This window comes from Chlamydotis macqueenii, chromosome 4 (genome assembly GCF_036417535.1).
Source record: "Chlamydotis macqueenii isolate bChlMac1 chromosome 4, bChlMac1.mat, whole genome shotgun sequence".
NCBI classification, from domain to species: Eukaryota; Metazoa; Chordata; class Aves; order Otidiformes; family Otididae; genus Chlamydotis; species Chlamydotis macqueenii.
The window spans coordinates 25175014-25201460 of NC_141559.1; the positions used below are offsets into that span (position 1 = coordinate 25175014).

Here is a 26447-nt window from a genome sequence, read left to right on the forward strand (position 1 = left end):
TTCTGATTTTCCCACTCAGATCAGGCTTCAGGAAGGATAGATAACATGATACTGTATAAAGTTGTTGGTTGGTATGAAGAAAGATGAAGCCCATCATATAGTAGATATTTCGATATGATTCAACACAGAGATTTACAGCTTCATTTTTGCTGAGAAGAAAGAACACTATTTGCTCCTCATGTCTTTATACCACCTATACCTCTGGGAACCCATGGCCATCTTTCCTTCAGAGTTCTGCAACTGTTGCTCAACACACAAATGCCTCTATGCTCTTTGGTCAGTTGTTTGTATCCAAGCAAACTGGTGAAAAAAGATATTTCATTAAAGCAAGAGTATTCTATGTTTGCTTTCCAGAGATCAGAGAAAAAGGTATTATTTTCCCTGGACACTCCCAGCTTCCTACTGCCTCAGCAGGAATCCTGCTGATAGGTGAGCTATCCATAGTCAACTACCTTCATTTTCTGATCCACAACAAAAGGCCACTGACTGTAGGCCACACTGTAGGTTGCAACCAATGACAACTAAAGAGACTCAAGGCTCTTATTTTCATAGTTGTTAGGGCACCTCCAGGTCTGTTTAAAAAAGGCTAACTCTTAATCCAGCCATTTCACAGCAAAGCTGAGACATCCACAGTATCACTTGTAGGATGTACTATGCACTTAAAAACCTTTAGTGCTGTAGTAATCAGAGGTGTTTAGATGCACACTAAAATAAAACTTCCAGAGGGGATCAGATACTTGATGAAGATCATCTACATGGAGGATTAAAAAGCTGTATAATTTGTGCATTTAGCAGTAAAGTATAAAAACATCTTTGTGTAAACAAAAGGAAGAGAAGGAGAAAAGCACGTTTATCTGCATGTGTATTCAGATTAATGAAACAAGCAGTTCATGCCTAGCACACTTCCAGACTGATACTCCAGCTGGAGTGACCCACACCAAGTGGAACTGCGTATCACTGAAATTAAAGGGAACTTATTCCTTGACTTCACTGAGGCCTGTAATTTTGCCAAAGAAAATTATTACTGTGAAAAGTCAGATGGTATGACATTATTATTCTTACACATACAACAGTATCATTACAGTTTACTCACCAAAATCCTGAGAATCTGCTCTTGCACCTGGCTGTTTATATGGATGCACCACTTTTATCTCCACTGGTGGAAAAAATGATGGCTTCAGGCTAATTGTGACTACAGCTTTCCCAGTATACTTATCAGCTCTCCATATCATACCAGATTTCAACTCTGAGTAATACAGGTGCTCAGCAAAGACAGACATACCAAGAAATTGATGTCTACAACGAAGAGAAGATAACACAAAGTGGCACGTTACCTGATCCCTATACATGTACTCATTCATACATTTTCTGAGCATCTAGGTCAGTCAAGTTCGCTGTAAAAACATTTTCTTTTTCTTCTTATGTATATTTTATATTATCTTATATGTATGAGAATCAGATGAGGCGCCAGAGACATTCCCAGATAATCCAGCACCTGGAATCCTGTAGATTTGCAAGAAATAGATGCAAAATGGATAACCTGGATTTCCCACAAGTTATATGAGCTGTTGTCCTGGTCTGACTCAATTGACAGAGAAAGTCTAGCCTGGCTTCCGGTGAAGCCAGCAACTAAAATGGACACTTGCTTTGTTGAAGGATGTAGGCCAGGTAAGTTCCCCCATTTCCCAATTTCCAGTGCCTGCTCTGACACTTCTGACTGTCCCAGTAAATCTGGGTGGAGATGGAGGCATAGGAGTAGAGCATTCCTAAAATCCATCTTGCTGCTTCTCCTTTCTTAGGAATTTAGTTTACGTTCTCTGGTCAGTTATAGCAGCCAGCAAGAACCACAAAAAGGCTCAGTTTCAAATAAGAAGGAAAATAGAAAAAATAGTGAAAAAGTGGATTTTTGGGCTCCACTTTCCAGGATGTATTCCAGGTGGAAAAAGGAGAATGTGTATCATCCAGGCTCAAAGGGAAAGTGTTGATGCCCTAGTGAACACCAGCCAACTTGAGGGAGAAAGGGGAAAAGGGTAAGGAAAAATTCAATGTGACAGCTAGCAATGTAGGGGAAAACCAGGTTTGTGTTTATCATATGCAAATGATTTGCTGCATCTTTAAATCAGTAGGCCAGAACACCCATGTATTTTTCTCATTTTGCAGTTTGCAATTCCTATTACATATATGCTGACCCAGCCATACCAACAGAAACTGCAGTGATATAGGGTAATACTTCCTGAGTTCTTCACTGAAACCCTGCACACCATGGAGCATCCGTACCACTGCAAAGTGTGAAGGCCAGATGTTACAGGCACTCAAAAGCACATGGGTCTAACAGCCACCTCAGCCGTGCTCAGCCCTGGCACTGGGGAGCAGAGGGGAACGAGTCTGTTGAATAGGACAGTTTTGACCACATCTGCTGATGCTTGCTCTAGAGCCTGAGCACAGGGGGTTATCTGAGCCTCTCCACCCAGCAGCTAAGGAGGACAACAGGCTTAGAGGAGGATAGGAAAGACCTGATCTCGCTCAGTCTCTTGAGCACAGCTCAGACACCTGAGCTCACCCACTGTGACCTTGGACAAATCATTTAATCTCTTTGCTTCTGGCTTCTCTATCTGCAGAAAAAGGCCACTAATAAACACTCAGAGAGGATTTCTGAGGATCAAGTAGTTATCATTTGCTAAAAGCTCCATTGAGAGTACTGAGTGGCAGTATTATCCTTACAACAGTGACTTTTTTCCATTTTCCTATCAGTAGTTTGAAATTTACAATTACAGGCCATTTGCACTATACTTTATACTCCTTATTGTTTTATGAACTGACAACATAAAATGGAGAATGAGGAAGAACGGTTACTTGCATCCCCAGGAAATTAGTGTTTTATTTCTGACAAGCTCAGGAAAACTCACCGGACAGAATTTTTAAGGAAATTAATAGCTCCGCCATCATAGTCGCATGATCCAATATGGGAAATCTCTTTCCCATGGTCATGTTGGATCCAGTAGAGCCGTGTGTCAACCAAATCTAGTGAGATGGCCTTTATTTTTTCTGTGGTTCTTAAAACATTTTTCATATCACTTCCACTGAGGGATGCTCGGTGTATGCTGGAAACTGTACCATCTGAAGACCAAAATAATAGCCTGCAAGAGAGGTATGTTTTGGAAAACAAACAAACAAACAAACCAAACCTCACATTTGCAAGATTACATCAGTGCTACACACTCCTTGTTTAGCTGTTCTGGTATACAGAAGTTTTCACTCTTATCACAGTACTTTCAAAAGCAAAACTAATAACAAAGCAAGGGAATTCCTTAATACACACTCACCTATTTCTGGAAAATCTCATATACATCTCCCCTTAACATAGCTCTGTTAAGAACAGAAATAATTTTGGACAACAAAGTGTTGTCTGTTTAACAGAAGCAATGATACCACTGAAGTCTTGTTACAGTTATTTTTTAATTTCAATAAACGTGTTTCTATCAGAGGCCGTATGACTCTGTTGAGGAAGCAATGAGATCCTTACAATTTCTCTCATGTAGGTCAAGCAGGAATCAGCCCAGCTTAACCACAAAGCACTATTGTCTGTCTCTCTGCTTTGTTCAGCCTTGCACTCAGAGAAGAAAACTGGAATAACCTCTCAAATCTACAGGGAAGTCCTGCAAACTTGGGGCAAGGCACATCTCTGAGGTAGATACGCATTGGCCTCTGCCTCTGGGGAGGAATCTGTCTCCAGGAACTCTAGTTGAACACATCACTTAAGTGCTGAAATTAAAAATACCATTTCTATTATTATTCTCATTTCTTTCTATCTTGCTGCTGGTTATAATAGTCAGACCATGCTGCTATTAAATTAAGACACAATCAAAACACAGCTCCAATACTCAGAACAGTTGTGCACTGAAGCTACTTGTATGTCAGAACCCAGATTTACCAATGTGACTGAGATTAACAACAGTTCTTCCAAAACAGCAAGTTATCACTCATTCAGATATATAATATTTTTTAATGTTCGGGTTTAGATTCTTTGCTTAGGTTTCTGATGCACAAAAATTCCAAGAAGCATCGTAATTTTGCCTTGTCTTCACAAAATTGCAGAACTTGTATGTACAAAACAATGTAGCATAAAGCCAGCATTACTATGTTTATGTTAATTTTTTCAAGGCCCCAAAACAGGTTAGCTCTTACTAGCAAGGGACCATACTAAACTAGTAGGAAGAATCAGCCCTGGCCTCACAGCCTTTCCGTCACTATTACACACCCTACAATTATCATAGGTTATTATTGTATAGGTGAAAAAACGGTTCCAGGAGGACAGCCCAATTTTATACTGCCATTTTAAAATACTTTATTAATAGCTGCTTGCATTTCTATAGCACTTGTTATTTAAGAACTGTCACTACTCTCTAAGTTTTGATAAATGCTAGGATTTACTTTTTACAGTTAAGGAAACTAAGAAACAAAGGTGGTTACAGCATCTATGTACAACTTTTGTCGATCAGTGTAGGGACAGCGTATGATATGAACAAACCGGAAGACACTAGGAGAATGAAGATTAGAAACTGGCTTGAGTAATTATTAGCCTTTACTGTATTTTCCCTCTATTTTTCTTTAGTTTTAATCCTTATTTTTGGCATTTCTGGACACTATTAAAAATTTTAAATCAATCTTACAGCAATTATCCTATCACTGCTAATATCCAGACAAGTCTTCCAAGAAAAACTCTATTATTAGGGTATCACATAGACCTTCATTACTTAAGAGGCACACACATTTGAAGGAAGACGTTGTTAATATCCAATATAGTTCATGTTTATGCCTGCGCAAATAAACATACTGGGGGTTTTAATTCACTTCATATTAAAAATAGAGCACTCAGAGTTTTCATACAAGCAAATTGCCATAGGGCATAAAAATGATGTTAGACTTGTTGAAGTCTACTCTCTTTACAGTTTATTACTTGCCTTACTGGCCTCCCTATAAGCACATGAGTGCAGGTTTTATGCATGGTGAATCACACCTATGTGAATATACGCACTTGAGCCTCCCCGAACTTTCACATAAGTTCAGCAAATACATCCCTGTAATGCCATTTGTAACGTGTTTCGATGGCATTTGACAGTGGGTTTGAAGACTTGTGAATATTTCCAATATTGACAAATACTACATTCAAAAGCAAATCAGAAAAAAAATATAAATATACAGGCTGATGTTCAGGCCTTTGAGTCCTGCCCAAATGACAAGACTCCGAAGAATACTAGTAATGCTACTAGGATCAGAAGATTGATTTATATACAAATGTACTAGGAAAGGATACATAAGCCTTAATATTAAGGCAGTTTCACACACTGCTGAACAACTTTACTGCAAATCAAAAGCAGCAACAAAACCATGCTTTTGCTGTGTGAAACAAAAGCATCTCCTCAAGCATCTCCTCAAGCTTTTATTTTTGTAAGTTTAATGTAAGCGGTTTATGTGTAAAGATAAATTAGGATGGAGAGACCACTGTGACAATTCATATTGGTAACTCATGAGGAGGTCAAATCTCTTTTGTGAGCATGGTTCTCAATGTAAATTGCTTGAAGCTGAAAGAAGCATCTGTATGAAGATCAAATTACCATTGACACAAATTAGCAGCAGTAGATTCAAAATCAATCTTCAGAGAAATTGACAAGAGCAAAACTAAGTTCAGATCTTTTTTTCAGAAAATATACCAATTTGTATTCTAAGTGTGCCAGGTTTGGAGCACAAGGGACTCCCAGCATTTGCAGGTATCATTCCCCTTGCTGCTCCAGTCCTGCTTTCTGCTGCCCTGAAACTTTGCTGTCTATGAGAAAGGACCAGCAATACCTCTTTTCCCTCAGCAAAATTTTCCGTGATGACCAAGAGGTGTAGATTCTGTATTAGGCTTTGGTGGGCTTTTTTCATGCACTTCTGTATTTATTTCTTAAATGCTTATTAATATTTTACCCTATTTCGTCAAAGTTCAAGGAGGTATTGGACTATAGAAAATACAATCTACATAGACTAGGTCAGCAGCCTATAAAACACAATCATAGTACTTTGCATATTTTGACTCAATTTCAATGAAATTACTAACCTAGTTAAAATTACCTTTGCTCGGCATCAATTGTAATCCTTGTGGGATGACCAACATCTCTTAGAAGAACTCTGCGTTTCTTCCCATTCATGTCTGTCACTTCTATGGTTGCTTTCTGTCTATTGGCCCAGAGAATGTCTTGATTTACCCAGTCAATAGCAAATCCTGAAATGCCTTTGTCTATGTAACATAGCCTCTGTAAACAAAAAAAAAAAAAAAGACAACAAGAAGCATCCTAATGATTACTCTAAATTTGATTTTCAATATAGGGAATAGAATGTCAGACTGAAGCTCCCTATTTCATTCCTTCACCTGCTTAATTTTGTCTCGGACCTGTAGATATTTCTCTTTCCCATTCTTTAATCACTTTCATTTGGTCTCTATAATTATACGTACCCCTTCTGAACTGAGTGACCCCTTGTGAAAGGGGAAACTGTTCTCCACGAGAAATACACTGAACTAATCTTTTAGCTACAACGTCTTACATTTGGCACACTATGCAGCACCCAGACCAGTACTGTTACAGATGGAAGACTTCTAACACACTGTTCCTAGACCCTGATCCTTAAAAATCAGCGTAAAATACACCTGTGAAGATGTGCATGGTTACACACATGAGTAAAGGAACACTGGCAATCTCTTCCAAACAAAAGAAGGCTCTCACAGAATTAAAGTTCAGCCTGTCTGGCCTTCAAAATCACCCAGATGCAATGAACTGCATAGCTTTTTCTGAACAAAGGATGAAGTGCTAAAAGAAGCATTTATGCAACCATAGAAACCAATGAAAGGTTTGAGGAAAAATGAATAGGAATTCAAGTACATTCTTGTCATATCATTCGTGCCAGTTTGAGTTAGAGTAATCTGGAAGACAAACTTCCATAATGCCAGGGATTAATTTAAAACTGATAGAAACATTATTGTCTTCAAAGCTTTAGTTTGCATGAATTTCCTCTCCTTCATTTTTAACTCCCTTTCACTTTATCCACAGAAAATTCTGAATGTACTGTGAATGTCAGTAAGACAGCCTAAACTTGGGACCATAATTATTACGACAGCAAAAACTTTTCAATAAATCTGAAGTGCTAATCAATGAGCAGGAACAGCAAAATTGTACCCAAAGAGCAGGTGGTTTCCATGGAGGGTTTTATGCCCATTAACTTGGAGAATTCCAAAGAACTGATTACTTTACCTCTTGTTTTGTGCCATTCAGGTGAATTCTTTGAAGTAGTCGCCTTTCAGAGTCTACCCAATACAATTTCTCTTCTATGTAATGAAAATCCATAAACGTTGACTGACCAGTATCAGCCACCAGTCTTTCGTGATTGGTCCCTTCTGTGTCAATTCTAAAGATGGCATTTCCATGGCTAAAAAGTAGGAATGGTGCAGGGTCTGGTGTGGAGAGAACAAAAAAAGACCAATTAATAGATAAGCTTTGCACTTTTGCTGTATTAAGTTCTCATTAATATTACACTAGTGAAAGAGAAAGTTCAGGATCTAACCATCTCTCAGATTTTAGTGATAACTTTCCAGGCATATCACAGAGAAGCAGTAAGATACAAATGTAATTGTCCTTTTACATTTAATGCTGAAAGTTAAGCTAAAAATCTGAGTCATGAAACTGAGATTGCAGTGGTTGTTACTGCTAATCCCAAAACCTACAACCTAATCAGAGAACCATTGCATGCATGCCAACAGAAGCTGGAAGAATTATGCCATGAATGTGTCTCCAAGCTGAAGATTGCTTCCAACCATTGCACTCTATCTTTTATCACAGAGAGGTGATCTGGAGTCTCACTTTAACTATCCAAATGGGGAAACTGAAGATCCCAAGACAGGGCAAAGGAAGAAGCTAGAGGCTGTAAATGTTTCTTATGATGCAGAGAGCTGAAGGAAACCAAAACATCTGTACTTAAAACTCCCACAGCTCAACAGCAATAACTCCTTCCATACAAAAAGTGTATTCATATTGAGTGTAGGGTAAGAGTGAAGAAGCAGCTTAACATAAAAATATGTTAAAATGAAAGGTGTTCCAATTATAGTGTTCCAAACTCTAGAAATCCAATTAAGGTTGAAAGCAATGAGCAACTAGGATGGTCCAAATAGCTTTAATACAGCCTTAAAACCAGGTGATAAGTACAGAAGTATGATTACTAGGATGTAATGGTTGGGGCCGCAGATTGCACTAAGACAGTTTTATCAAGTCCTCTTTGTTATTTTTATGGTATCACCATAGGACAGGGTTAAGATTGGCCAAGGAATCTTAACTACATTTCTAAACCACAATGGTTTTCATTTAGGCAATTTGAGTATTACGGATGTCTATCAAGCGTGTAGTAGAGGAAAGGAGATTTTATATAACTAGTTACTTTTTACCCTTCATTTTAAAAAGAAATGTGGGGTTTTTTCTAATTAAAAAAAAAGGGGGGCAGGGGGAGTATACAGTCTAGTCTTTAATTTAACACTAAAACAACGTTCAAAGAAGAAATTCCATTGAGGTAGTAATGGCGGGGACATATAACTTAGTTACCTGAAACAAGAGATTACACAAGCAGACGAAGCGCTCTATAGGCAGATAGGAGCAGCCTCACAGTCACAGGCCCTGGTCCTCATGGGGGACTTCAACCACCCTGACATCTGTTGGAGAGACAACACGGCAGGGCACAGGCAGTCCAGGAGGTTCCTGGAATGCGTGGATGACAACTTCCTCCTGCAGGCGATAGAGGAGCCGACAAGGACGGGTGCCATGCTCAACCTTGTGCTCACCAACAGGGAGGGGCTGGTGGGGAATGTGAAACTAAAGGACAGCCTTGGCTGCAGCGACCACGACACGGTGGAGTTCAAGATCCACGGGGCAGCGAGGAAACTACACAGTAAGATCTCTGCCCTAGACTTCAAGAGGGCAGACTTCGACCTCTTCAGGGACCTGATGGGCCAAGTGCCATGGGAGGCGGCCCTGGAGGGAAGAGGGGCGCAGGAAAGTTGGTCTATATTCAAGGAGCACCTCCTCCAAGCTCAGCAGAGGTGCATCCCGACGAAGAACAAGTCGGGCAAAAAGGCCAGGATGAGCAAGGAGCTCCTGGACCAACTGAAAGTGAAAAAAGGAAGCCTATAGAGGGTGGAAGTGGGGACAGGTAGCCTGGGACGTCTACAAAGAGGCTGCGCGAGTGGCCAGGGACAAGGTAAGGAAGGCCAAAGCCCTGGCAGAATTGAATCTGGCCAGGGATATAAAATGCAACAAAAAGAGCTTTTATAGGTATGGAGGGGACAAAAGAAAGTCCAGGGAAAATGTAGGCGCCCTCCAGAAGGGAACTGGTGTCCTGGTTACCCAGGACATGGAGAAGGCTGAGGTATTCAATGACTTTTTTGCCTCAGTCTTCACCGATAAAGGCTCGTGTCTCACCACCCAAGCTGTGGAAGGCACAAGCAAGGGACTGCGAGGATGAAGAACTGTGCTCGATGAGCAGGTTCAGGGTCATCTGAGGAACTTAAAGGTACACAAGTCCATGGGACCTGATGAGATCCATCCGCGGGTCCTGAGGGAACTGGTGGATGAAGTTGCCAAGCCACTGGCTATCGTATTTGAAAAGTCGTGGCAGTCTGGTGAGGTCCCCGATGACTGGAAGAGAGGGAACATAACCCCCATTTTTAAAAAGGGAAATAAGGAAGACCCAGGTAACTACAGGCCGGTCAGCCTCACCTCTGTGCCTGGCAAGGTCATGGAGCAGATTCTCCTGGAAACCATGCTAAGGCACATGGAGAGCAAGGAGGTGGTTGGTGATAGCCAACATGGCTTCACCAAGGGCAGATCGTGCTTGACCAATTTGGTGGCCTTCTGTGATGGGGTTACGGCATCGGTGGACAAGGGACGAGCAACAGACATCATCTACCTGGACTTGTGCAAAGCTTTTGACACTGTCCCACACGACATCCTTCTCTCTAAACTAGAGAGACATGGGTTTGATGGACGGACCACTTGGTGGATAAGGAGTTGACTGGATGGCTGCACTCAGAGAGTGGTGGTTAACGGCTCAATATCCATGTGGAGACCGGTCACGAGTGACATCCCTCAGGGGTCCGTGTTGGGCCCGGCCCTGTTCAACATCTTTGTCGGCAACATGGACAGTGGGATAGAGTGCACCCTCAGCAAGTTTGCCAATGACACCAAGTTGTGTGGTGCCGTCGACACGCTGGAAGGGAGGGATGCCATCCAGAGGGACCTTGACAGGCTGGAGAGGGGGGCCCGTGCCAACCTCATGAAGTTCAACCAGGCCAAGTGCAAGGTCCTGCACCTGGGTCATGGCAATCCCAGGCACAAATACAGGCTGGGCGGGGAATGGATTGAGAGCAGCCCTGAGGAGAAGGACTTGGGAGTGCTGGTGGACGAGAAGCTCAACATGAGCCGGCAATGCGCCCTTGCGGCCCAGAAGGCCAACCGCATCCTGGGCTGCATCAAGAGAAGCGTGGCCAGCAGGTCGAGGGAGGTGATTCTCCCCCTCTACTCTGCCCTGGTGAGACCCCACCTGGAGTACTGTGTCCAGTTCTGGAGCCCCCAACATGAGAAGGACATGGACCAGTTGGAGAAGGTCCAGAGGAGGGCCACGAAGATGATAAAAGGGCTGGAGCACCTCTCTTATGAGGACAGGCTGAGAGAGTTGGGGCTGTTCCGCCTGGAGAAGAGAAGGCTCCGGGGAGACCTGATAGCGGTCTTCCAGTACCTGAAGGGGGCCTACAAGAAAGATGGGGAGAGGCTGTTTAGTAGGGCCTGTTGCAATAGGACAAGGAGTAATGGTTTTAAAATAGTGGGGAGTAGATTTAGATTAGAAATTAGGAAAAAATTTTTTACAACGCAAGTTACAGAACACTGGAACAGGTTGCCCAGAAAGGTGGTGGAAGCCCCATCCCTGGAAACGTTCAAAGCCAGGCTGGATGAGGCTCTGAGCAACCTGATCTAGTCAGGGATGTCCCTGCTCCTTGCAGGGGGGTTGGACTAGAGGACCTTTGAAGGTCCCTTCCAACCCTAACCATTCTATGATTCTATGATTCTATGATAATAGTCTAACCAAGTGACTTTGAAATGCAATTATTGATATAGATCCAACAGAATTACAAGCTTCTCTAATCACTTGTTAAATTGATCTTCCTGCAATGCAGAAGTGACTCTCCATTTATTGGGGATGGATGTATCAAAGATGAACTATTATCAGTTTTCTTGCACATATACTTTTGAAAATTAAACCAGCTTTATTGACCAGTTTTGCATCCTTTTAACTAAATATCTTTACTATTAGCATGAAACATGAGGCTTTGAACTCAATAGCCATCACTTCTACAATTTTTACCCAGATGCTTCACCTTCATCATGGTTGCAAGGTTGTTTGATTCAATTGCTTTCACAGCAGAGGAATGAGATCAATTTTGATTCCTCCAAGTGAAGAGCAATTTATGCAGAACGTTCTGACAAGCACCCAAGATGTAATTTTCATCTGTTCACAAGGAAGATGATCAGTACTCTGTTTCTATACTAACAGACTGTTTTGTATTTCAAGTTTTCAAGGTGTCACTCAGTTACAACAGCTGCTTGTAGGATTTTAGTGACTGCCTTTTTTTTTGCTGCTATTTGCACTGAGCAACCCCATGTGAGAATATGAAGACTTGCTTTACGTAAATGGTAAATGAATGGTGAAGTGTAGCAAGGTTGATTTATCTCCAGAATTTGACAGCTGTACTGCCTGCATTTTTGTGAATTTGCCCTTTCCACTTTCTGAATTTTCTGTCATGTGTACATGAATAAGGGCTGTAAATGGAACATAGACTGAACATATATAACTTTGATCGCAGATAGGCACCAGTCAGATTTGAGACTTAATTTTATCAGGGGTTTAATGAACAAGTAAGCCACACCTGCATCAAAAAGCTTCCTGTCTTTAAAGCATGAGGGTATTTCACTTGGTGTACCCCCTACTGAAGGGTGTATACCTACTATAAGAGTCCCTTATCCATCACAGTAGCCCCTGAACCATCACTAACTTTCTACTGGTGCTATAAAAGTTAGTAATAACATTTTTAAAAGTTGAAGTCCTCCAATATTAAGAGAGGATTTTTCTTTGAAAGATAACTATGCACATATATCACTGTGAGGTAAAAAGGTTTTTTTTCATTTCTCTTCAGTTCAGAAGTGAAGAGTTTAAAAAACATTTGATTTAAAAAAATAAGATCTGTTTAAGGGGTTAGAGATGTTTAGGCAGGACTAGAAAAAAAAATCCAGCTTGGGTCTTTGTGAGTCATATGTTGCTGTCAATAACGATGATTCTAGGAGCTGACTGAAGTAATTACATTGGTGCCAATTTGGGAGCTGCACAGAATACTTCTTGTTGTGTTCATGGTCCCAAAGGCTATATGTGCAGGGACTCAAGTACATCTCCTACTTCTTGGGTCAGAAACATGTCCTGTCACATCTCACCTCTGCAATAGCAAGACCCCCAGGTAAACATTGGTCAGAAAAAGAAAATCTGAGCTCTGGATCAGAAGGGAGATGTACAATATCCCCAACAGGAATCAAAAGCAAACATTCAGGAAACAAAGGTGGAGAGGTAAGAGCGCTTCAGAGCGCTCCTGCCTCTTAGTCTAGATGCAATACAAGGTTAAACCAATCAATAAAATCCACGTAGATTTTTTTCCCTAGGTAGCACCAGCTGAGGACAAAATGAAGGTTATTCAAAGGCCATAATTGTGGATATTTTCCCCCTAGGAGGGCTAAAAACTTTAAAAATTTTAATGCATCTTACACATTCAGAAATCAATTTATACACTCAGACAGAGGAAGGCAGAGATAAAAACTCACAGTAGCACTCATGTTTATTAAGAAATGCCAGTGAGCCAAACCAAAAGCAAGGGCTTCCTGCTTACAATATCACAACACTCTTCCTAGAACTTAAACACACTGGAAAGACATCAACGCCAACAGACTGAAAGAGGCAAAGGTAGCAAAAAATCTTGTGTACTGTGCATTTTCCTGGAAGTAGTACGGATGGGATAAGGGAGTTTACAGTTCCAAGCACACATAAAGAGTATGTCAGCTGAACAGGAAGTCATTGTTTAGTTTTATTTGTTTGTTTTCATATGTTCATTCATCTTCCTACTGCCATACTTACCATTCCTCACCATCACTCTTCTGTAGCCCCTGCTTTTGGCCTTGCCACTTACCCACACAGTAGAACAGGCAGTTTTTCCATCAGTGAACCAGAGTATCCCGGTCGCTGTCCAGTAGGGAAAATAATACTAACTAAATCTCTAAAGCTCTTTCTTAGTCATAAAAAAAAGAAAATTACCTTACCGTTCACATAGCAAGACCATTTATCAATATCCAAAGTGTAGCCAGGCAAACAGGAGCAGATGTAAGACCCTGGAACATTGATACAGGTTTGGCCACAGGTTCCCAAACCGCCTTCAAGGCATTCATCGATATCTGAAACATATTTTTGAACGAATCAGGAAAATACAGCTAGCAAAAGCAGCAAAGAAAGAGAAATAACACTCTTGACATAATTATCTAATAATAATTTGGTCATAAAATTCAATATCCCATCATTAAAAAAGGAGAGGGTGATGGCTGTAATCCTTCATAGAATCATAGAATCATAGAATGGTTAGGGTTGGAAGGGACCTTCAAAGGTCATCTAGTCCAACCCGCCTGCAAGGAGCAGGAACATCCCTGACTAGGTCAGGTTGCTCAGAGCCTCATCCAGCCTGGCCTTGAACGCTTCCAGGGATGGGGGCTCCACCACCTTTCTGGGCAACCTGTTCCAGTGTTCTATAACTCGCATCGTAAAAAATTTTTTCCTAATTTCTAATCTAAATCTACGCCCCTCTATTTTAAAACCATTACCTCTCGTCCTATCGCAACAGGCCCTACTAAACAGCCTCTCCCCATCTTTCTTGTAGGCCCCCTTCAGGTACTGGAAGACCGCTATCAGGTCTCCCCGGAGCCTCCTCTTCTCCAGGCTGAACAGCCCCAACTCTCTCAGCCTGTCCTCATAAGAGAGGTGCTCCAGCCCTCTTATCATCTTCGTGGCCCTCCTCTGGACCTTCTCCAACTGGTCCATGTCCTTCTCATGTTGGGGGCTCCAGAACTGGACACAGTACTCCAGGTGGGGTCTCACCAGGGCAGAGTAGAGGGGGAGAATCACCTCCCTCGACCTGCTGGCCACGCTTCTCTTGATGCAGCCCAGGATGCGGTTGGCCTTCTGGGCCGCAAGGGCGCATTGCCGGCTCATGTTGAGCTTCTCGTCCACCAGCACTCCCAAGTCCTTCTCCTCAGGGCTGCTCTCAATCCATTCCCCGCCCAGCCTGTATTTGTGCCTGGGATTGCCATGACCCAGGTGCAGGACCTTGCACTTGGCCTGGTTGAACTTCATGAGGTTGGCACGGGCCCACCTGTCCAGCCTGTCAAGGTCCCTCTGGATGGCATCCCTCCCTTCCAGCGTGTCGACAGCACCACACAACTTGGTGTCGTCAGCGAACTTGCTGAGGGTGCACTCTATCCCACTGTCCATGTCGCCGACAAAGATGCGCTGGTTTCAGAATTATTGGGTTTTTTTGTTGTCTCAAGCACAGTGACTTTTACTTTTTTTTAGAAGACTGTCCAGAGAAATTGCCATTCTCCCTAGTGCCAGGACACTCTGGTCTCTGATTGCCCAAACACAAGGAACAGACTTGTCTTGTACTCCATTTCTGTGATTTGCATTATCATCTGCTATGCAAATGCTGCCTGCAGCTGCTTCATTCTATCTTTATCTCTCTTTCCACAGTAATAATTTTGCTAACAAATTAACAAAATTTGCAAAATTTGCTATTGCAAAGGAGCAAATAGACTGCTATGTTACTGAGTTCCACGTAAAGCTCATTTTGGTTTGAGTCAAATCACAAAAATACATATGAAACACTAAAACTCCCACTATAGATCTGACAGTAGCAAGCTCAAACAAAGGCAACATGCAAACTAATTAGAAACTTGGCTTTTAACTGGTAGATTAGGCTAGAGCCTTTAGGAATTAAAAGATATTAGATGTTTTTATGGTGTTTTATCAGGGCTTGAGGCAGCAACTATTAATTAAGTCCTAAATTAAGGACTTTATTTTTCGAAAAAAGGTCACCACTGTGGACCATATTTTACACTGGGTGGAAAGAAATTAACCCCTTTGGCAGTACCATGGATGACTGTCCTTGAAAATTTAGATAAACTTCAGATCCTACTGAAAAGAAATGCGTCTGATAGTAACTTCCCAAGGTGCTTAACATCTGGCAGTACCATATCATATCCTGGTATATTTCTCATATAATCCTGGTGAGGGTTGCTCTAAGGAGCAGCTTTTTCCCTGCCCAAGATCTATTTCATGTCAGTGGCTTTTGTTCTGGGTTTTATCTGATTTCACACATGCAGGAAAAAGGGAATCAACACAAATTATTTTAAAGAGACACATTTGATTAAGTCATTAAAGGACATTGATTCATAATCAAAACTACATGTATGTATTGAGTTATTCCATGTATACTTCATAACGTTTTGGTTTTTTTTTTCTGTATTCCTGATCAAGAATTTAGGACAACAGAAGAGCTTCTCCTTGGATAACTTCTCTTAGATGGTCACTTGAATCAAGTGCAAATTACCACAGTGCTTCAGGAGGTCTGTGCATATGAGGTAGATTACTAGGATTTCCCTAGTTCAAAGAAGGTCAGAAATGGCACCTCATGATAACTACAAGGAACTGAACTTTAATCAAGTCACACCATGACTGAAAGAAACTTTCTTTCTCAGTAAGCTAGGGAGAGCTAAGAAACCAGATCTCTGGTATTCCACAGGTCTGGGAATCTATCTCCTTTAACTGCTTTAAAAAAACTGCATGTAGCAGAAGTGTTTAGGGTTTCTTCTGTGTCAGGGATTGAATTTGTTAAAAAAAAATGTCAATGCTTTATAGCCACCTAACTTGTCTGCACAGACTATTGAATATTTCCATGTTGTTTCAGAGTTTTCCCACAGCTTTGTTCCACATAGCAGATGAACTAATTAGTCAATGTATGAAACGTGATCAGAGCACATGCAACTGATTTCTGTGGAAGAGATTATGAAGGTAAAGTAGAAGCATTTTCAGAAACTTAATTCCATAAACCACTCTAATTCTAACCCACAATCTTCTTCAATTAGCTTTCAGGAGCATGTTTTCCCACATGTACTAGGGTTGTACATGCCATTCTCCACAGCATTAAAGGAGAAATTCCTCCAAACCCCCTCTAGAAATGTTTGACTGGTTCAGAAGTTTGTTAACGGGCTGTGAGCTCCAGGTTGCCAGTTTAAAACTAGCTGCTCCTGGCTAAGGCTGCCTGGATGTCATTAAAACCTTTGGGCTCTGGGATAGCCCATACAGGAGGGCTCTGGTGACCTCAGCTCGTTGTCACAGCTGCTGTCAGTGTTCACAGAGACGTGAAGGAGTCTGCAGGCATGAACGCTGTTTGTATCTTTCCCTGATACACTCTTTTTCAATGGGAGAAGCTGGTTGACTAAGCCAGAACAGTTATCTGATCTAGTCATCAGTACAAAAGCAGTGGCAGCACTGTTGATGAAGGCTATAACGTAGCTCATGGTAGTCAATATACTTTAATGGTAATAATGGCTGATGATATTTTTCAGAGAAGATCACTAGTATGGTTGATAAAGGCAACAGTGTAGATGTAAGATTGGTAAAGACAGAGGTCATTTGACTAAGCATGTGAAACACTGATGAAAGAACTATTATTCAGTCTCAACGAAGAACACATTAAATAAGAATAAGAAAGACGGGCCCGACCTACAGATTGTATCTGGAAGACCGCTTACTCTGAAAAGGAACTGTGATCATATTGGGTAGAAAGATGATCTCTTAGCATGTTACTGAACAGGAAAATTCAATCAGAACACATATGAACAAGGTAAATGAATGACAGTGGGGAAATAATTTTACTTCTGTACATGGCAGTGGTCAGACCATATTGGCATGTTTTTTGTGTTTCTCAGTTTTGTATTTATTTCTCAGTTGTTAAAGGATCCTGAAAACTTAGAAAGTGTATACAAGAAGGATAAAAAGTTTGATCTGAGAGTAAAGAAAAGTGCCTTTCTGTGAAGCACTTAAAGAGCTCAGGCTGTTTAGATTATCAGAAAGAAGTGTGGGAGAAGAATTGATCATAGTATATAAGTACCTTCACAAGGTTCACAACCTTCATAAGGTTTTTCCTTATATTATCTCTCACTGTTCTCTCAGAGGGTGGGGGGAGTGAGAGAGAGACTGCGTAGTCTGGTCCCGATCAGGGCTGAACTACGACAAGAAAAAATACCAGATTTTCTAAAGGAAACCATAATCTTTTGCAGGAAAGATTTAACTAGGCCCAATGGCCAAGAACTGAAGTCAGGGAAATCCAATTTAGACATTAAGTTCACATTTTAACAGGAAGTGTGATTCATCAGGGGAACTACCTACCAAGAAAAACTGTGAAGGTGTGAAAAATGTCAGTGGATATTCTCAAGTCAAGACTTGAGAAGACATGCTTTAGTCAAACACAGGTTACTGAGTTATGTACCAAGGTAACTGCACAATGACCAGTTATTTACAGGATGGATTTTCCAGCTTTGTATGAGTGTACAAAACAGACTCTCCAAAACAGAGCATGCTGATTGATCAGGCTATGAAGAAAGCATTTCAGGGTTATCAATCAGCTCATTTTCATCACCACAAGAGTTCGCATAATAAAGCAAATCTCACAGATACTGAAAAGCGAGCAATCGCCCCAGCTGAAGAAAGGATATAGTGGAAGAATAACTGCCCGATAAAAGACGAGGGGTGCAACAGCGACAGGCAGCTCGGCCACCAGAGCATGTCCCTTCCAGCGGTAAACAGGAAGCACTGACAGACACAGAGCTATTGTAAAACACGCCACAGCACTGTGAACATTCAGCTTTTATGGCACAAACAATGGAAGAGGGTCCTACGCTTAAAATGCTATATTCTTTGCTCAAAGTACAAAAAAAAAAAAAAAGTAAAAAAAAAGGCTATTTCTTAAGGTTTAGGAGAACTCGATCATAAAACCATCCATCAGGTGTAACTAGCAGTGCCTTCACCTGCACTCGTAGTGCCAAAGCAAAGCGCAAAGCTGCATCCTGCTGTAGCTGTTTTACGTCTCCTGGCAACCGCTTCCCCCAGTGGGAACTTTACCCTGTGAAAGAAATCGGCTTAGTGAACACAAAAGCTGTCTGGAGTGCCCTGACAGCCAGCCCTGAAAGGAAGAATGAGGTTCTGCTCAGTTCTCAAAGGCTTCTTTATGCAAAAAAATGCCTTGAGAATCAGCAAAAACGATGAATCATGTCATCGTGATGTTGGCAGCTCTCAATGACTTTGCATACAAATATGCTACTTTATTGAGAGTCCTGAGAAATGCTCTGACTGCAGAAGGTGAACTATTAGTATGCCTGGCAGGGATACAGAGAAACCACAGTGAGCCAGAACTTGCATTTCATTATAGCCCCAAACACATACATTATATACATAAAATATACATGTGCAGATACATACACTCAAATAACCTCACTCAAATCTGTTTCCTGTGGAGTTGGACTGGAGATTAATTCAATCTGCTATATCTAGCCACCACTGTAATCTTTTCAAAAAGGTTGAACATTGAATTTTAACTGAAGTACAAAGAAAGTAGCCCATCCCTTTTAACTATTTTTTCAATAGAATACAGTTCAAAGAACAGAAGATAGCCAGAAATGAAAAATATATGCCTCATCTATCAGCAGGTCACAATAAAATCGGTGAGGCACAGCTGAGTATCTTCTCTCTCTAATTTTAAATGAAGTTTTAAACACAACCTGATCACTCACAATTTTTGAGAGGATAGAGGCTGCAAAGTGCCCAGTTACTGTGGCAAGAACCACAATGTGAATACAATAAGGTGGTTATAAACTCTGGGACTCTTCCAGTCCAGAGACACAGAGGTGACCACATGACAGATATGACAGCAAGACTAATCATACGATTTAATCAAGAATAAAGTAGAATCAAATTTAGAATTGAAACAAAATTCAGAAATCACTTGCAGACATCATGAAGAGAAATGGCAAAAATGATCTCAAGGGACTACAATATCTTTAGTTTTCTACCTTTCTGGACTCAGATCTCAAGAGTTTGGGCACTCAAGGTTTAGGGTTAGGGTTGGAGTTAAGGTTAGAGGTTAGGGTTAGGATTAGGGTTAGGGTTTAGGGTTAAGGTTAGAGTTAAGGTTGTTGAGGTTAGGGTTAGGGTCCAGGCTTAGGGTTAGAGTTAGGTTCATTAGGGTAATGGTTAGGTTTAGGGTTAGGGTTAGCTTTAAGATTTAGGGTTAGGGTTAGGGTTAGGTTTAGGGTTAGGGTTAGGGTTAGGTTTTAGGGTTAGGGTTAGGATTTAGGGTTAGGGTTAGGTTTAGGGTTAGGGTTAGGGTTAGGTTTTAGCGTTAGGGTATAGGATTAGGATTAGAGTTAGGTCCATTAGTGTTAGGGTTACTTTCAGGGTTTAGGGTTAAGGTTTATGTTTAGGGTTAGGTTTAGTGTTAAGGTTAGGGTTTAGGTTTAGGGTTAGGGTTAGGGTTAAGTTCATTAGGGTTATGGTTAGGGCAATGGTTAGGTTAGGGTAAGGGTCAGGTTAAGCATTTCTGTTTTGTCTTCGAAACAAATACTATGTGTCAACTAGTGACTACAAAATGTACTTCTACTTCCCAGGTCAGGCAACTTTCAGCATACTGTTATGTGTTTGTTTTTCAAAGATTAAGTTGTTGATGCTGTTCTCTATCCCTTTTTAAAAGGCATCAGCAAATACTTTTGTCCAGCTTCTTTTAAAATCACATTTCAAATTAGCTACTAGAAAGTAGTCAGTTTTCTTTAAAATGGAATACAAAATTAATATCTGCTTCTTTCCACTGAGCAAAATAATGAAGGATCTTGTAATATTAGCCATTGGGCCTGGAGTCTGTCCTTTAGCCCTCTTCAGGATTAAGCTTCATCTGATATGGGATGTCATTTCTGTCATTTCTTGTAATATATTTGCCTCCTTCCTATTTTGATCCAAGTTTTTACAGCTATAAAGAGTATTTGTCCACATTCAGCAGGATCCAATTTCCAGAGAATACAAAGAGAATCATCTCATGAATTGGTCTGTAGGTTCAGACTCATGTTCAAGAATTCCTGACTATTATTGGTAACAATATTTTCAAGCATCTTTCCCCAACACAGTCTAATATGAAGTGAGCTAGCTAGAAGACAGGTACTGAAAATAAGCAAAGAAGCATGCCTCAACTGCCACTCTTCTGAAACACAGAGGGATACGGTAGGGTCTCACAAGGTTTATCCCTCTGTCATGATAGGAGTAGACAACACAGTTCCCTATTTCATTGGCTTTTACTGCTCCTTATGCGATACTTGCAAAGAAAGGATAGCTGTGAATTAGTAAGGTTTTGGCATTTCATATTTCTCAGAATACAATATAAGAAGTTTTAACAGTGTGTCTTCAGAAGGCTGTAAGGAGCAAACTGAAGCCAAGATTTAGCTAATTAAGGTGAATTTAAAGATGTAATACAAAGAGGAATAACTTAATATTCCACATCACCAGTGCTCCATGGCAGGAGAGTGAACAGCAAGAAAGAAAGGAGGAAAGCTTGAGACACGGAAAGAAGTATCTGACCAAAAGAGCTGACCTAGATAGGTAGCAGTCGCCACCTTCAATTGCAGGGCTCTGTAGGAATGTGCAGCATGTTAGCCCTGAAGAAGTGACAAGGACTGATCAGTTAATGTCAGAAGTCAGTAAAGATATGCAGAATTTAAGAACCTAAGATTAGGTATAACTTCAGTAATGTGAGTTGTGTGTTGCCTTCTTCAAAAACTTTTTTACAATATTGTTAATTTTTTTCTAAATAGCTCAGTATCTTCCTTCACTTTTAAATCCTACAAAGTGAGTATTCAAATTCAACTCTGAAGTGAAGGTACACCTCCAGTCTTGCAGTATTCAGAATAAATATTTACCTAGGGTAGCCCAAGACTAACAGGCACTAGCGTCTAGTCTAAAATTCTAGGGGCTTCTTCAACTAAACAGTGCCATGAGGGAAACTTTTTGGCCTCAAGTGGGAAAGCATCTATACACCATGAGAGAATAAAAAATAGTGTTGTTAAAGTGGTACTTCAGGAGAGTGTAGTCAACTGATTCCAATGTCCTTGAGTGTGTTAGAAATTAAAGTTCTCCTAGGATCAACCAAGCACACATTTTTACCTTGTAGGAAGAATAACTCCTATGTAGCCCAGAGCACTATTCTTTAGAGGTAGAAGGTTCTATGTTTTCACTGAGGTCTAAGGAAGATGAGTTACTTAACGGTAACTGAGACTGAGACTCCAGTGCTAATATCAGCTTAAAATAAATGATTAAATCAATATGTCAATGTCAAGAGTTGAAGAAATGCTTCCAATTCTACCATAACTTGTCGATACATTTGTATGCTCATTCACCAGACTAGTCTTGTTCTGACTTCATGATCTATTCGCCCATACTTCCTTACTTATAAGCCATGCTGTTGTGGGAACACGGCCCCTCTGAAAGGCATCTCCTCTCTTGGCATACCAAGTCAGGATTCAAAAAAATCTGTCTTAAAATAACTGTATAAAATTATGTGAGACATTTAGGGTTAGATTTAATTATCCTTCCACAGGATGAGAAGGTCTTTGATCTTTGAACATCCCTAGAAATAAAAGGAACTAATTAAGAAGTTAGTTATTTAGCAATGTAAGAAGAGCATGACCTAGACCTTCATCTGCAGTGGCAGCATGGAAAAAAAAAATCTAGAAAAGTCTACACAGTTTCCAGTAAGCATTGCTTGTAACAGCTCACTAACAGAGAGCGGACACCTTCTCATTTCGGGGTATTATTTCTGGCTGGCAGGATGCCACCACGGTCACAGATGACAAAGAATATTTTATAATTTGCATATTTATTACAGCTCACCAAATATGGTCGCCAAGCCACAGTTCAGCTTGCTGTCATTGTTCACAGCTCAGTGGTATGAGTCATGTCTCCCACTCATCACATTTATCCCTACTATTACCTTCAAAGCCTGCCTCCAGCTTCCTACCACTTGCTTCCACTACACCCTCTATCTCACATAATTAAAGAACTAGAATATCATACATCCGGTCTTCGGGTCAGAACATGACTTACGTATCCAACACACAGAGGAAAGAACAGGGGAGATCTATTCCATAAAAGCAGCCTTCAGTCTTAGATTTCATGTCAAAAACGCCTTTGCTTAATCCCCTGCCATCCAGTGCTCTCTAATTAAAAAAAAATACCCTAGCACATCTATATTTTGTTTATTTTATGTTACACAGAATTGCTTAGAATATGTTGTAGTAATGTTAGCTCTTATGCAGAAGACTACTTCTGTTACTATTTCTCACAAAGTTTGCTGATACCAGACATTCTGTTTTCATGCTTTACCTAAAGTCCCTCCATTCATACAGCACTTGAATGTATCTAATTTTCCACAGAAAAGACATAATGGGCAGGTTATGTCTCCATTAATGGAAGAGCAATTTACATCAATATGTGAAATATGTCAACTTAAGTACAAAAATGCATCTTTGTAGCCTTTTAAAAGTCAATATTTAAAGTGCATTTTGACTCATTAAAAAGTAGCCAAGCAATCCTCTTCATATCAGTAGGATTCTCCTGAAGTCTTAGTTGGGTAACTCTATAACGTTGAAGTCATAACTAATGTACATCCTAATCAGCTTGTGGAAGCTACATACATATTAGCAAATAGTGTGGACCTATAGGAGAGACTGTGTAAAGTACAACAGTTGCTGAGGATAGGACATGCACGTTGCATATATTTCAGGTTGATGTTATGGAGAACCAGGTCAAGTCTGGTCCTATGCACTGAATAGCCATCGTCAGCAGAGAGGATAGATGCTCCCCTGTGGGAACACCTTCTGGTTTAGGTTGGCGTAAAGGGAATCCAGCATGAGACTGCTCTGCAATGGGAAGACAAGCATAGGAAGGGGTGGTAGTATGGAGATTTATTGCAGAAGTATGCTTATCATTTAAATTCAAGCATCAGAGTGGAAGCACCCTAGGTGTTTTCGGTTCTCAGATAAACCTTCGGTCAGGTTTGTCATCTGTACACAAAAAATGCCTAGCTCCTCCTCTCTCAAAATGAAAGCATTTAATAGGCATACTTCTATTTTCTGCTTACAAGTTGGTATTTCTTGGCAAAATGCACAGGGAGGCACCTGTTATTAAATCACTGGAATCGTGTCAAGAACTGAGTCAGCGCTTCTGAAGCCCAAGCAACCTAAGGCAAAAGCATTAACTCCAAGTATTAGGTCTGTTTGCTTGAATTCTTACAGAGTGTTTCCTCATCTCCTTACTGCAAAGTCCACGACTTCATTAGCTCTGTCTTTCTAAAAAAATTGGACTTCAGGGTGGCAGGGTGGGGAGAAGGATTCTGTCTTTCTTTCTGTTACACTTTGTAAAGAACAGGAATCTGCATTTTACGTGTTCCAAATCACTGGAGGTGATTACACACATATTAGTATCATACATTTCACCTAGACTTTGGTACTGCAGTGTTAAACACACCTGTGATTCATGTACTGTATGAAATGAATTATTAAATATAGTCACACATATCTACATGCACAAATAGACATAGAAAGAGTAGCTTTTAAAGTTATCTAGCCCACATGTAAGTATATACTAATATATAACCATTAAAATACTCTTTCTATATACATATAGAAGTACAAAAATACACCCATACAGAAATTGTTCATAGATAGAAGCACAAATACGTATGTGCACATGCATTGAAAAGACAGGGACACTAAAAGCCAAGGAATTTGGGTAACTAGGGAATAGTTCAGATCTCTTAATGATCATATAAATGTTTATCCTGCTTTCTGATAGTTAAACTGACAGACAAGTGACTGATTTCTTAAAAATAAACTAAATAAAATGAGTTCTGTTCATTATGGAAAGCAAAAGATATTGAGAAGGTGATTTATCAATTCTGCCAGTACAACCCAAAAGCAATCTGTGAAAAAACTCATTGAAAATTATAAAGCTTAATTAAGAGAATACAAATGCAGTTTTCTTAATCTGTGAATGTTCAGCAACTTACCTATACAACCAGAGTTTTCAGTCTGTAATCTGTATCCATTAGGACAGTTCCAGTGCTGCAGAGCTGAGAGGCTGACAAAACCAATTTTAAAAACCACTGGCAAGAAAGCAACAAGGAAGAGAAACATAATCTTGAGGAGTTTCTGAACTGTCACTGGAGAAAAAATAGCTTGTATTCAGTCATATCCAGGACAAGATGAGCATGTGTAATCCCAAAAGGTTTCTGCAGTCTCCCATATTACACTCAGGCATCTTATCACAATACCAAGTTTTATCTTTGCCTTGCTTTTCTTGTCACTTTAGCCTTACTATGTCCAACTACAACCTTGAAGAAATTCCTGGGAGATTTCTTCCTCACAGACGTCAGGTTTTTTTTTTTTTCTTCTCTCTCTTTCGTTCCTTTTTTTTTTTTTTTCCTTTTTCGGAAGCCAAGTATGAAATGCCTGACACTCTTGCCACAAATTTAACACAGCTTAAAAGCAATGCTCGCAAGAATCACTGTGAATATCCCCGCAACAACTAAAGCTGCTGTTTAAATCTTAAAAGCAGCAAATCTGGAAAACTGTTCACCATAGCAGTAGTGGGAGCGAGATCTCCAGGTACCATGCTTCTCCAAAACGCAGTTGCTTTTTACGTACAAACTTGGACAGACTCCTCTTTTCTTTTTAAAGCTCTGCTTGCCCCACCTCTTCTCTTTTTAGTACCACTTGAGTGAACCCTGTGTTTGCAAATAGTAATGTGGTCAGTTCATTACTACAAGGAACTGAGCCAGAATGCAGATACCCAGCCACCCGTAATAAATACAGTCTATTTAGAAAAGTAGCCCCTCCTGCTTGAGAAGTACCTGTGGCATGCCAGCTGAGTTTATTTCTCAGAGATTGCAGGCAGGTTTATATCATACCTGTTCAAGCATGATTAGTTACATTCATTTTAATAATGTCTTGTGCTTTACCAGCATAAACAAACTTTGTCATCAAAACAGTCTATGCAAAATGGGAGGGGAAAAAATCCCTCCAATTTCTCCTGTTTATTTCAACTGGAAATACAAATTGGCTTAAATTCAGATTCAGGTGGAGGGTATGTGTTTGTAATTCTGATTTCAAGGAAGTTGCAACCATCTCTCTCAGCTCTGAATTTGGCCCTTCTGCAGTTCCAGGGAAATACCTGCTGTCAGAGACCAAGGCAATGTGTTCCAAGTCTGCATTCTCTCACACATGTTGCAGTCATTTATATGCACACACCAGCGCTGTAAGGGGCTCCTGTTGTGATGCAGTGCTCTTTTACACTTGTTTTGCTGAAGCATATAAACCAGAGAATTTCCAGGTGCATCAAGCTCGTAATTCTTCCAGTACTGAAAAAAATTTCCTATTCCCCAGTCCTTTGGCCCACATCAGCAAAACTCTAGAGCACAAGCACAAGTGATTTGCTGAATTTTGAATGTGCTGAGATTGAAGTAGGTATTTAAAAGGTTGCCAGGCTGCGCCAGGCTTTGTTGAGCCTCACTAATGTGAGGCATTTGGTTTTGTAGCTTCTTTCTTTCCTTTTTTTTTTTTTATTTTTGCAGTGTCGTGCTAGAGTAAATACTAATAAAACAGCTGGGAACAGCAGCAGCATTAGATGGTAACCTACAGCTGTACAAGTTCTGTCCCTGGGAATTCCCACCAGCCCCCCTCCCCCATATTTGTCTGAATCAATAAAAGTCCAGACTTGCACTGTCAGAAAATAAGAATCATGAAACCTGATTATAGATTGGGTCACTCTCCACTAAAAGCAACTGTTTCTTGGTGTTTTTTCCTGTGTGTACCCACATTCTGCTCACTCATTCTTCACCGCTACAGCTAATGCTACTAATTAAATCTGCACTGACAAATGGCAGCTAGGTTTCCATATACTCTGTTCAGAATTGAGTCTCTATTCTGTGTGCTATAAAATACAATAAGAGTAATGTAAATTATGCAGGACCAGACTCATGCCAAACAACATTTGCTTCTCGAAATAGTCCCCTGGAATACAAAAGGGCAACCAATATGAAAGCACAGTATAATGCCACCCCATCTAGGATTACAGGATCCTGCCCAGGAACTGCGGTACGTTCCACGTGCACCTTCTTTTACTAATTCTGCAGCCAT

General features: G+C 40.6%; 1 protein-coding gene across 2 annotated transcripts in view; it reads right to left on the reverse strand.

Moving 5' to 3' along the window:
• Positions 1-24942, reverse strand: part of EGF (epidermal growth factor) — a 65030-nt gene extending 40088 nt beyond the window's left edge. The window contains exons 1-6 of one of the 2 annotated variants that reach the window (XM_086747600.1): positions 24320-24942; positions 13431-13562; positions 7287-7486; positions 6112-6293; positions 2907-3137; positions 1094-1296 (exon numbers count right to left, since the gene is read on the reverse strand). In XM_086747600.1, the coding sequence (XP_086603726.1) occupies positions 1094-1296; positions 2907-3137; positions 6112-6293; positions 7287-7486; positions 13431-13562; positions 24320-24446 (1075 nt within the window). In that variant the 5' untranslated portion in view covers positions 24447-24942. Of the gene's footprint in view, positions 1-1093; positions 1297-2906; positions 3138-6097; positions 6294-7286; positions 7487-13430; positions 13563-24319 lie in introns of those variants that run through there. The other variant, XM_086747601.1, reaches the window with a different exon arrangement.
• Between the last annotated feature and the right edge of the window lie 1505 nt (positions 24943-26447).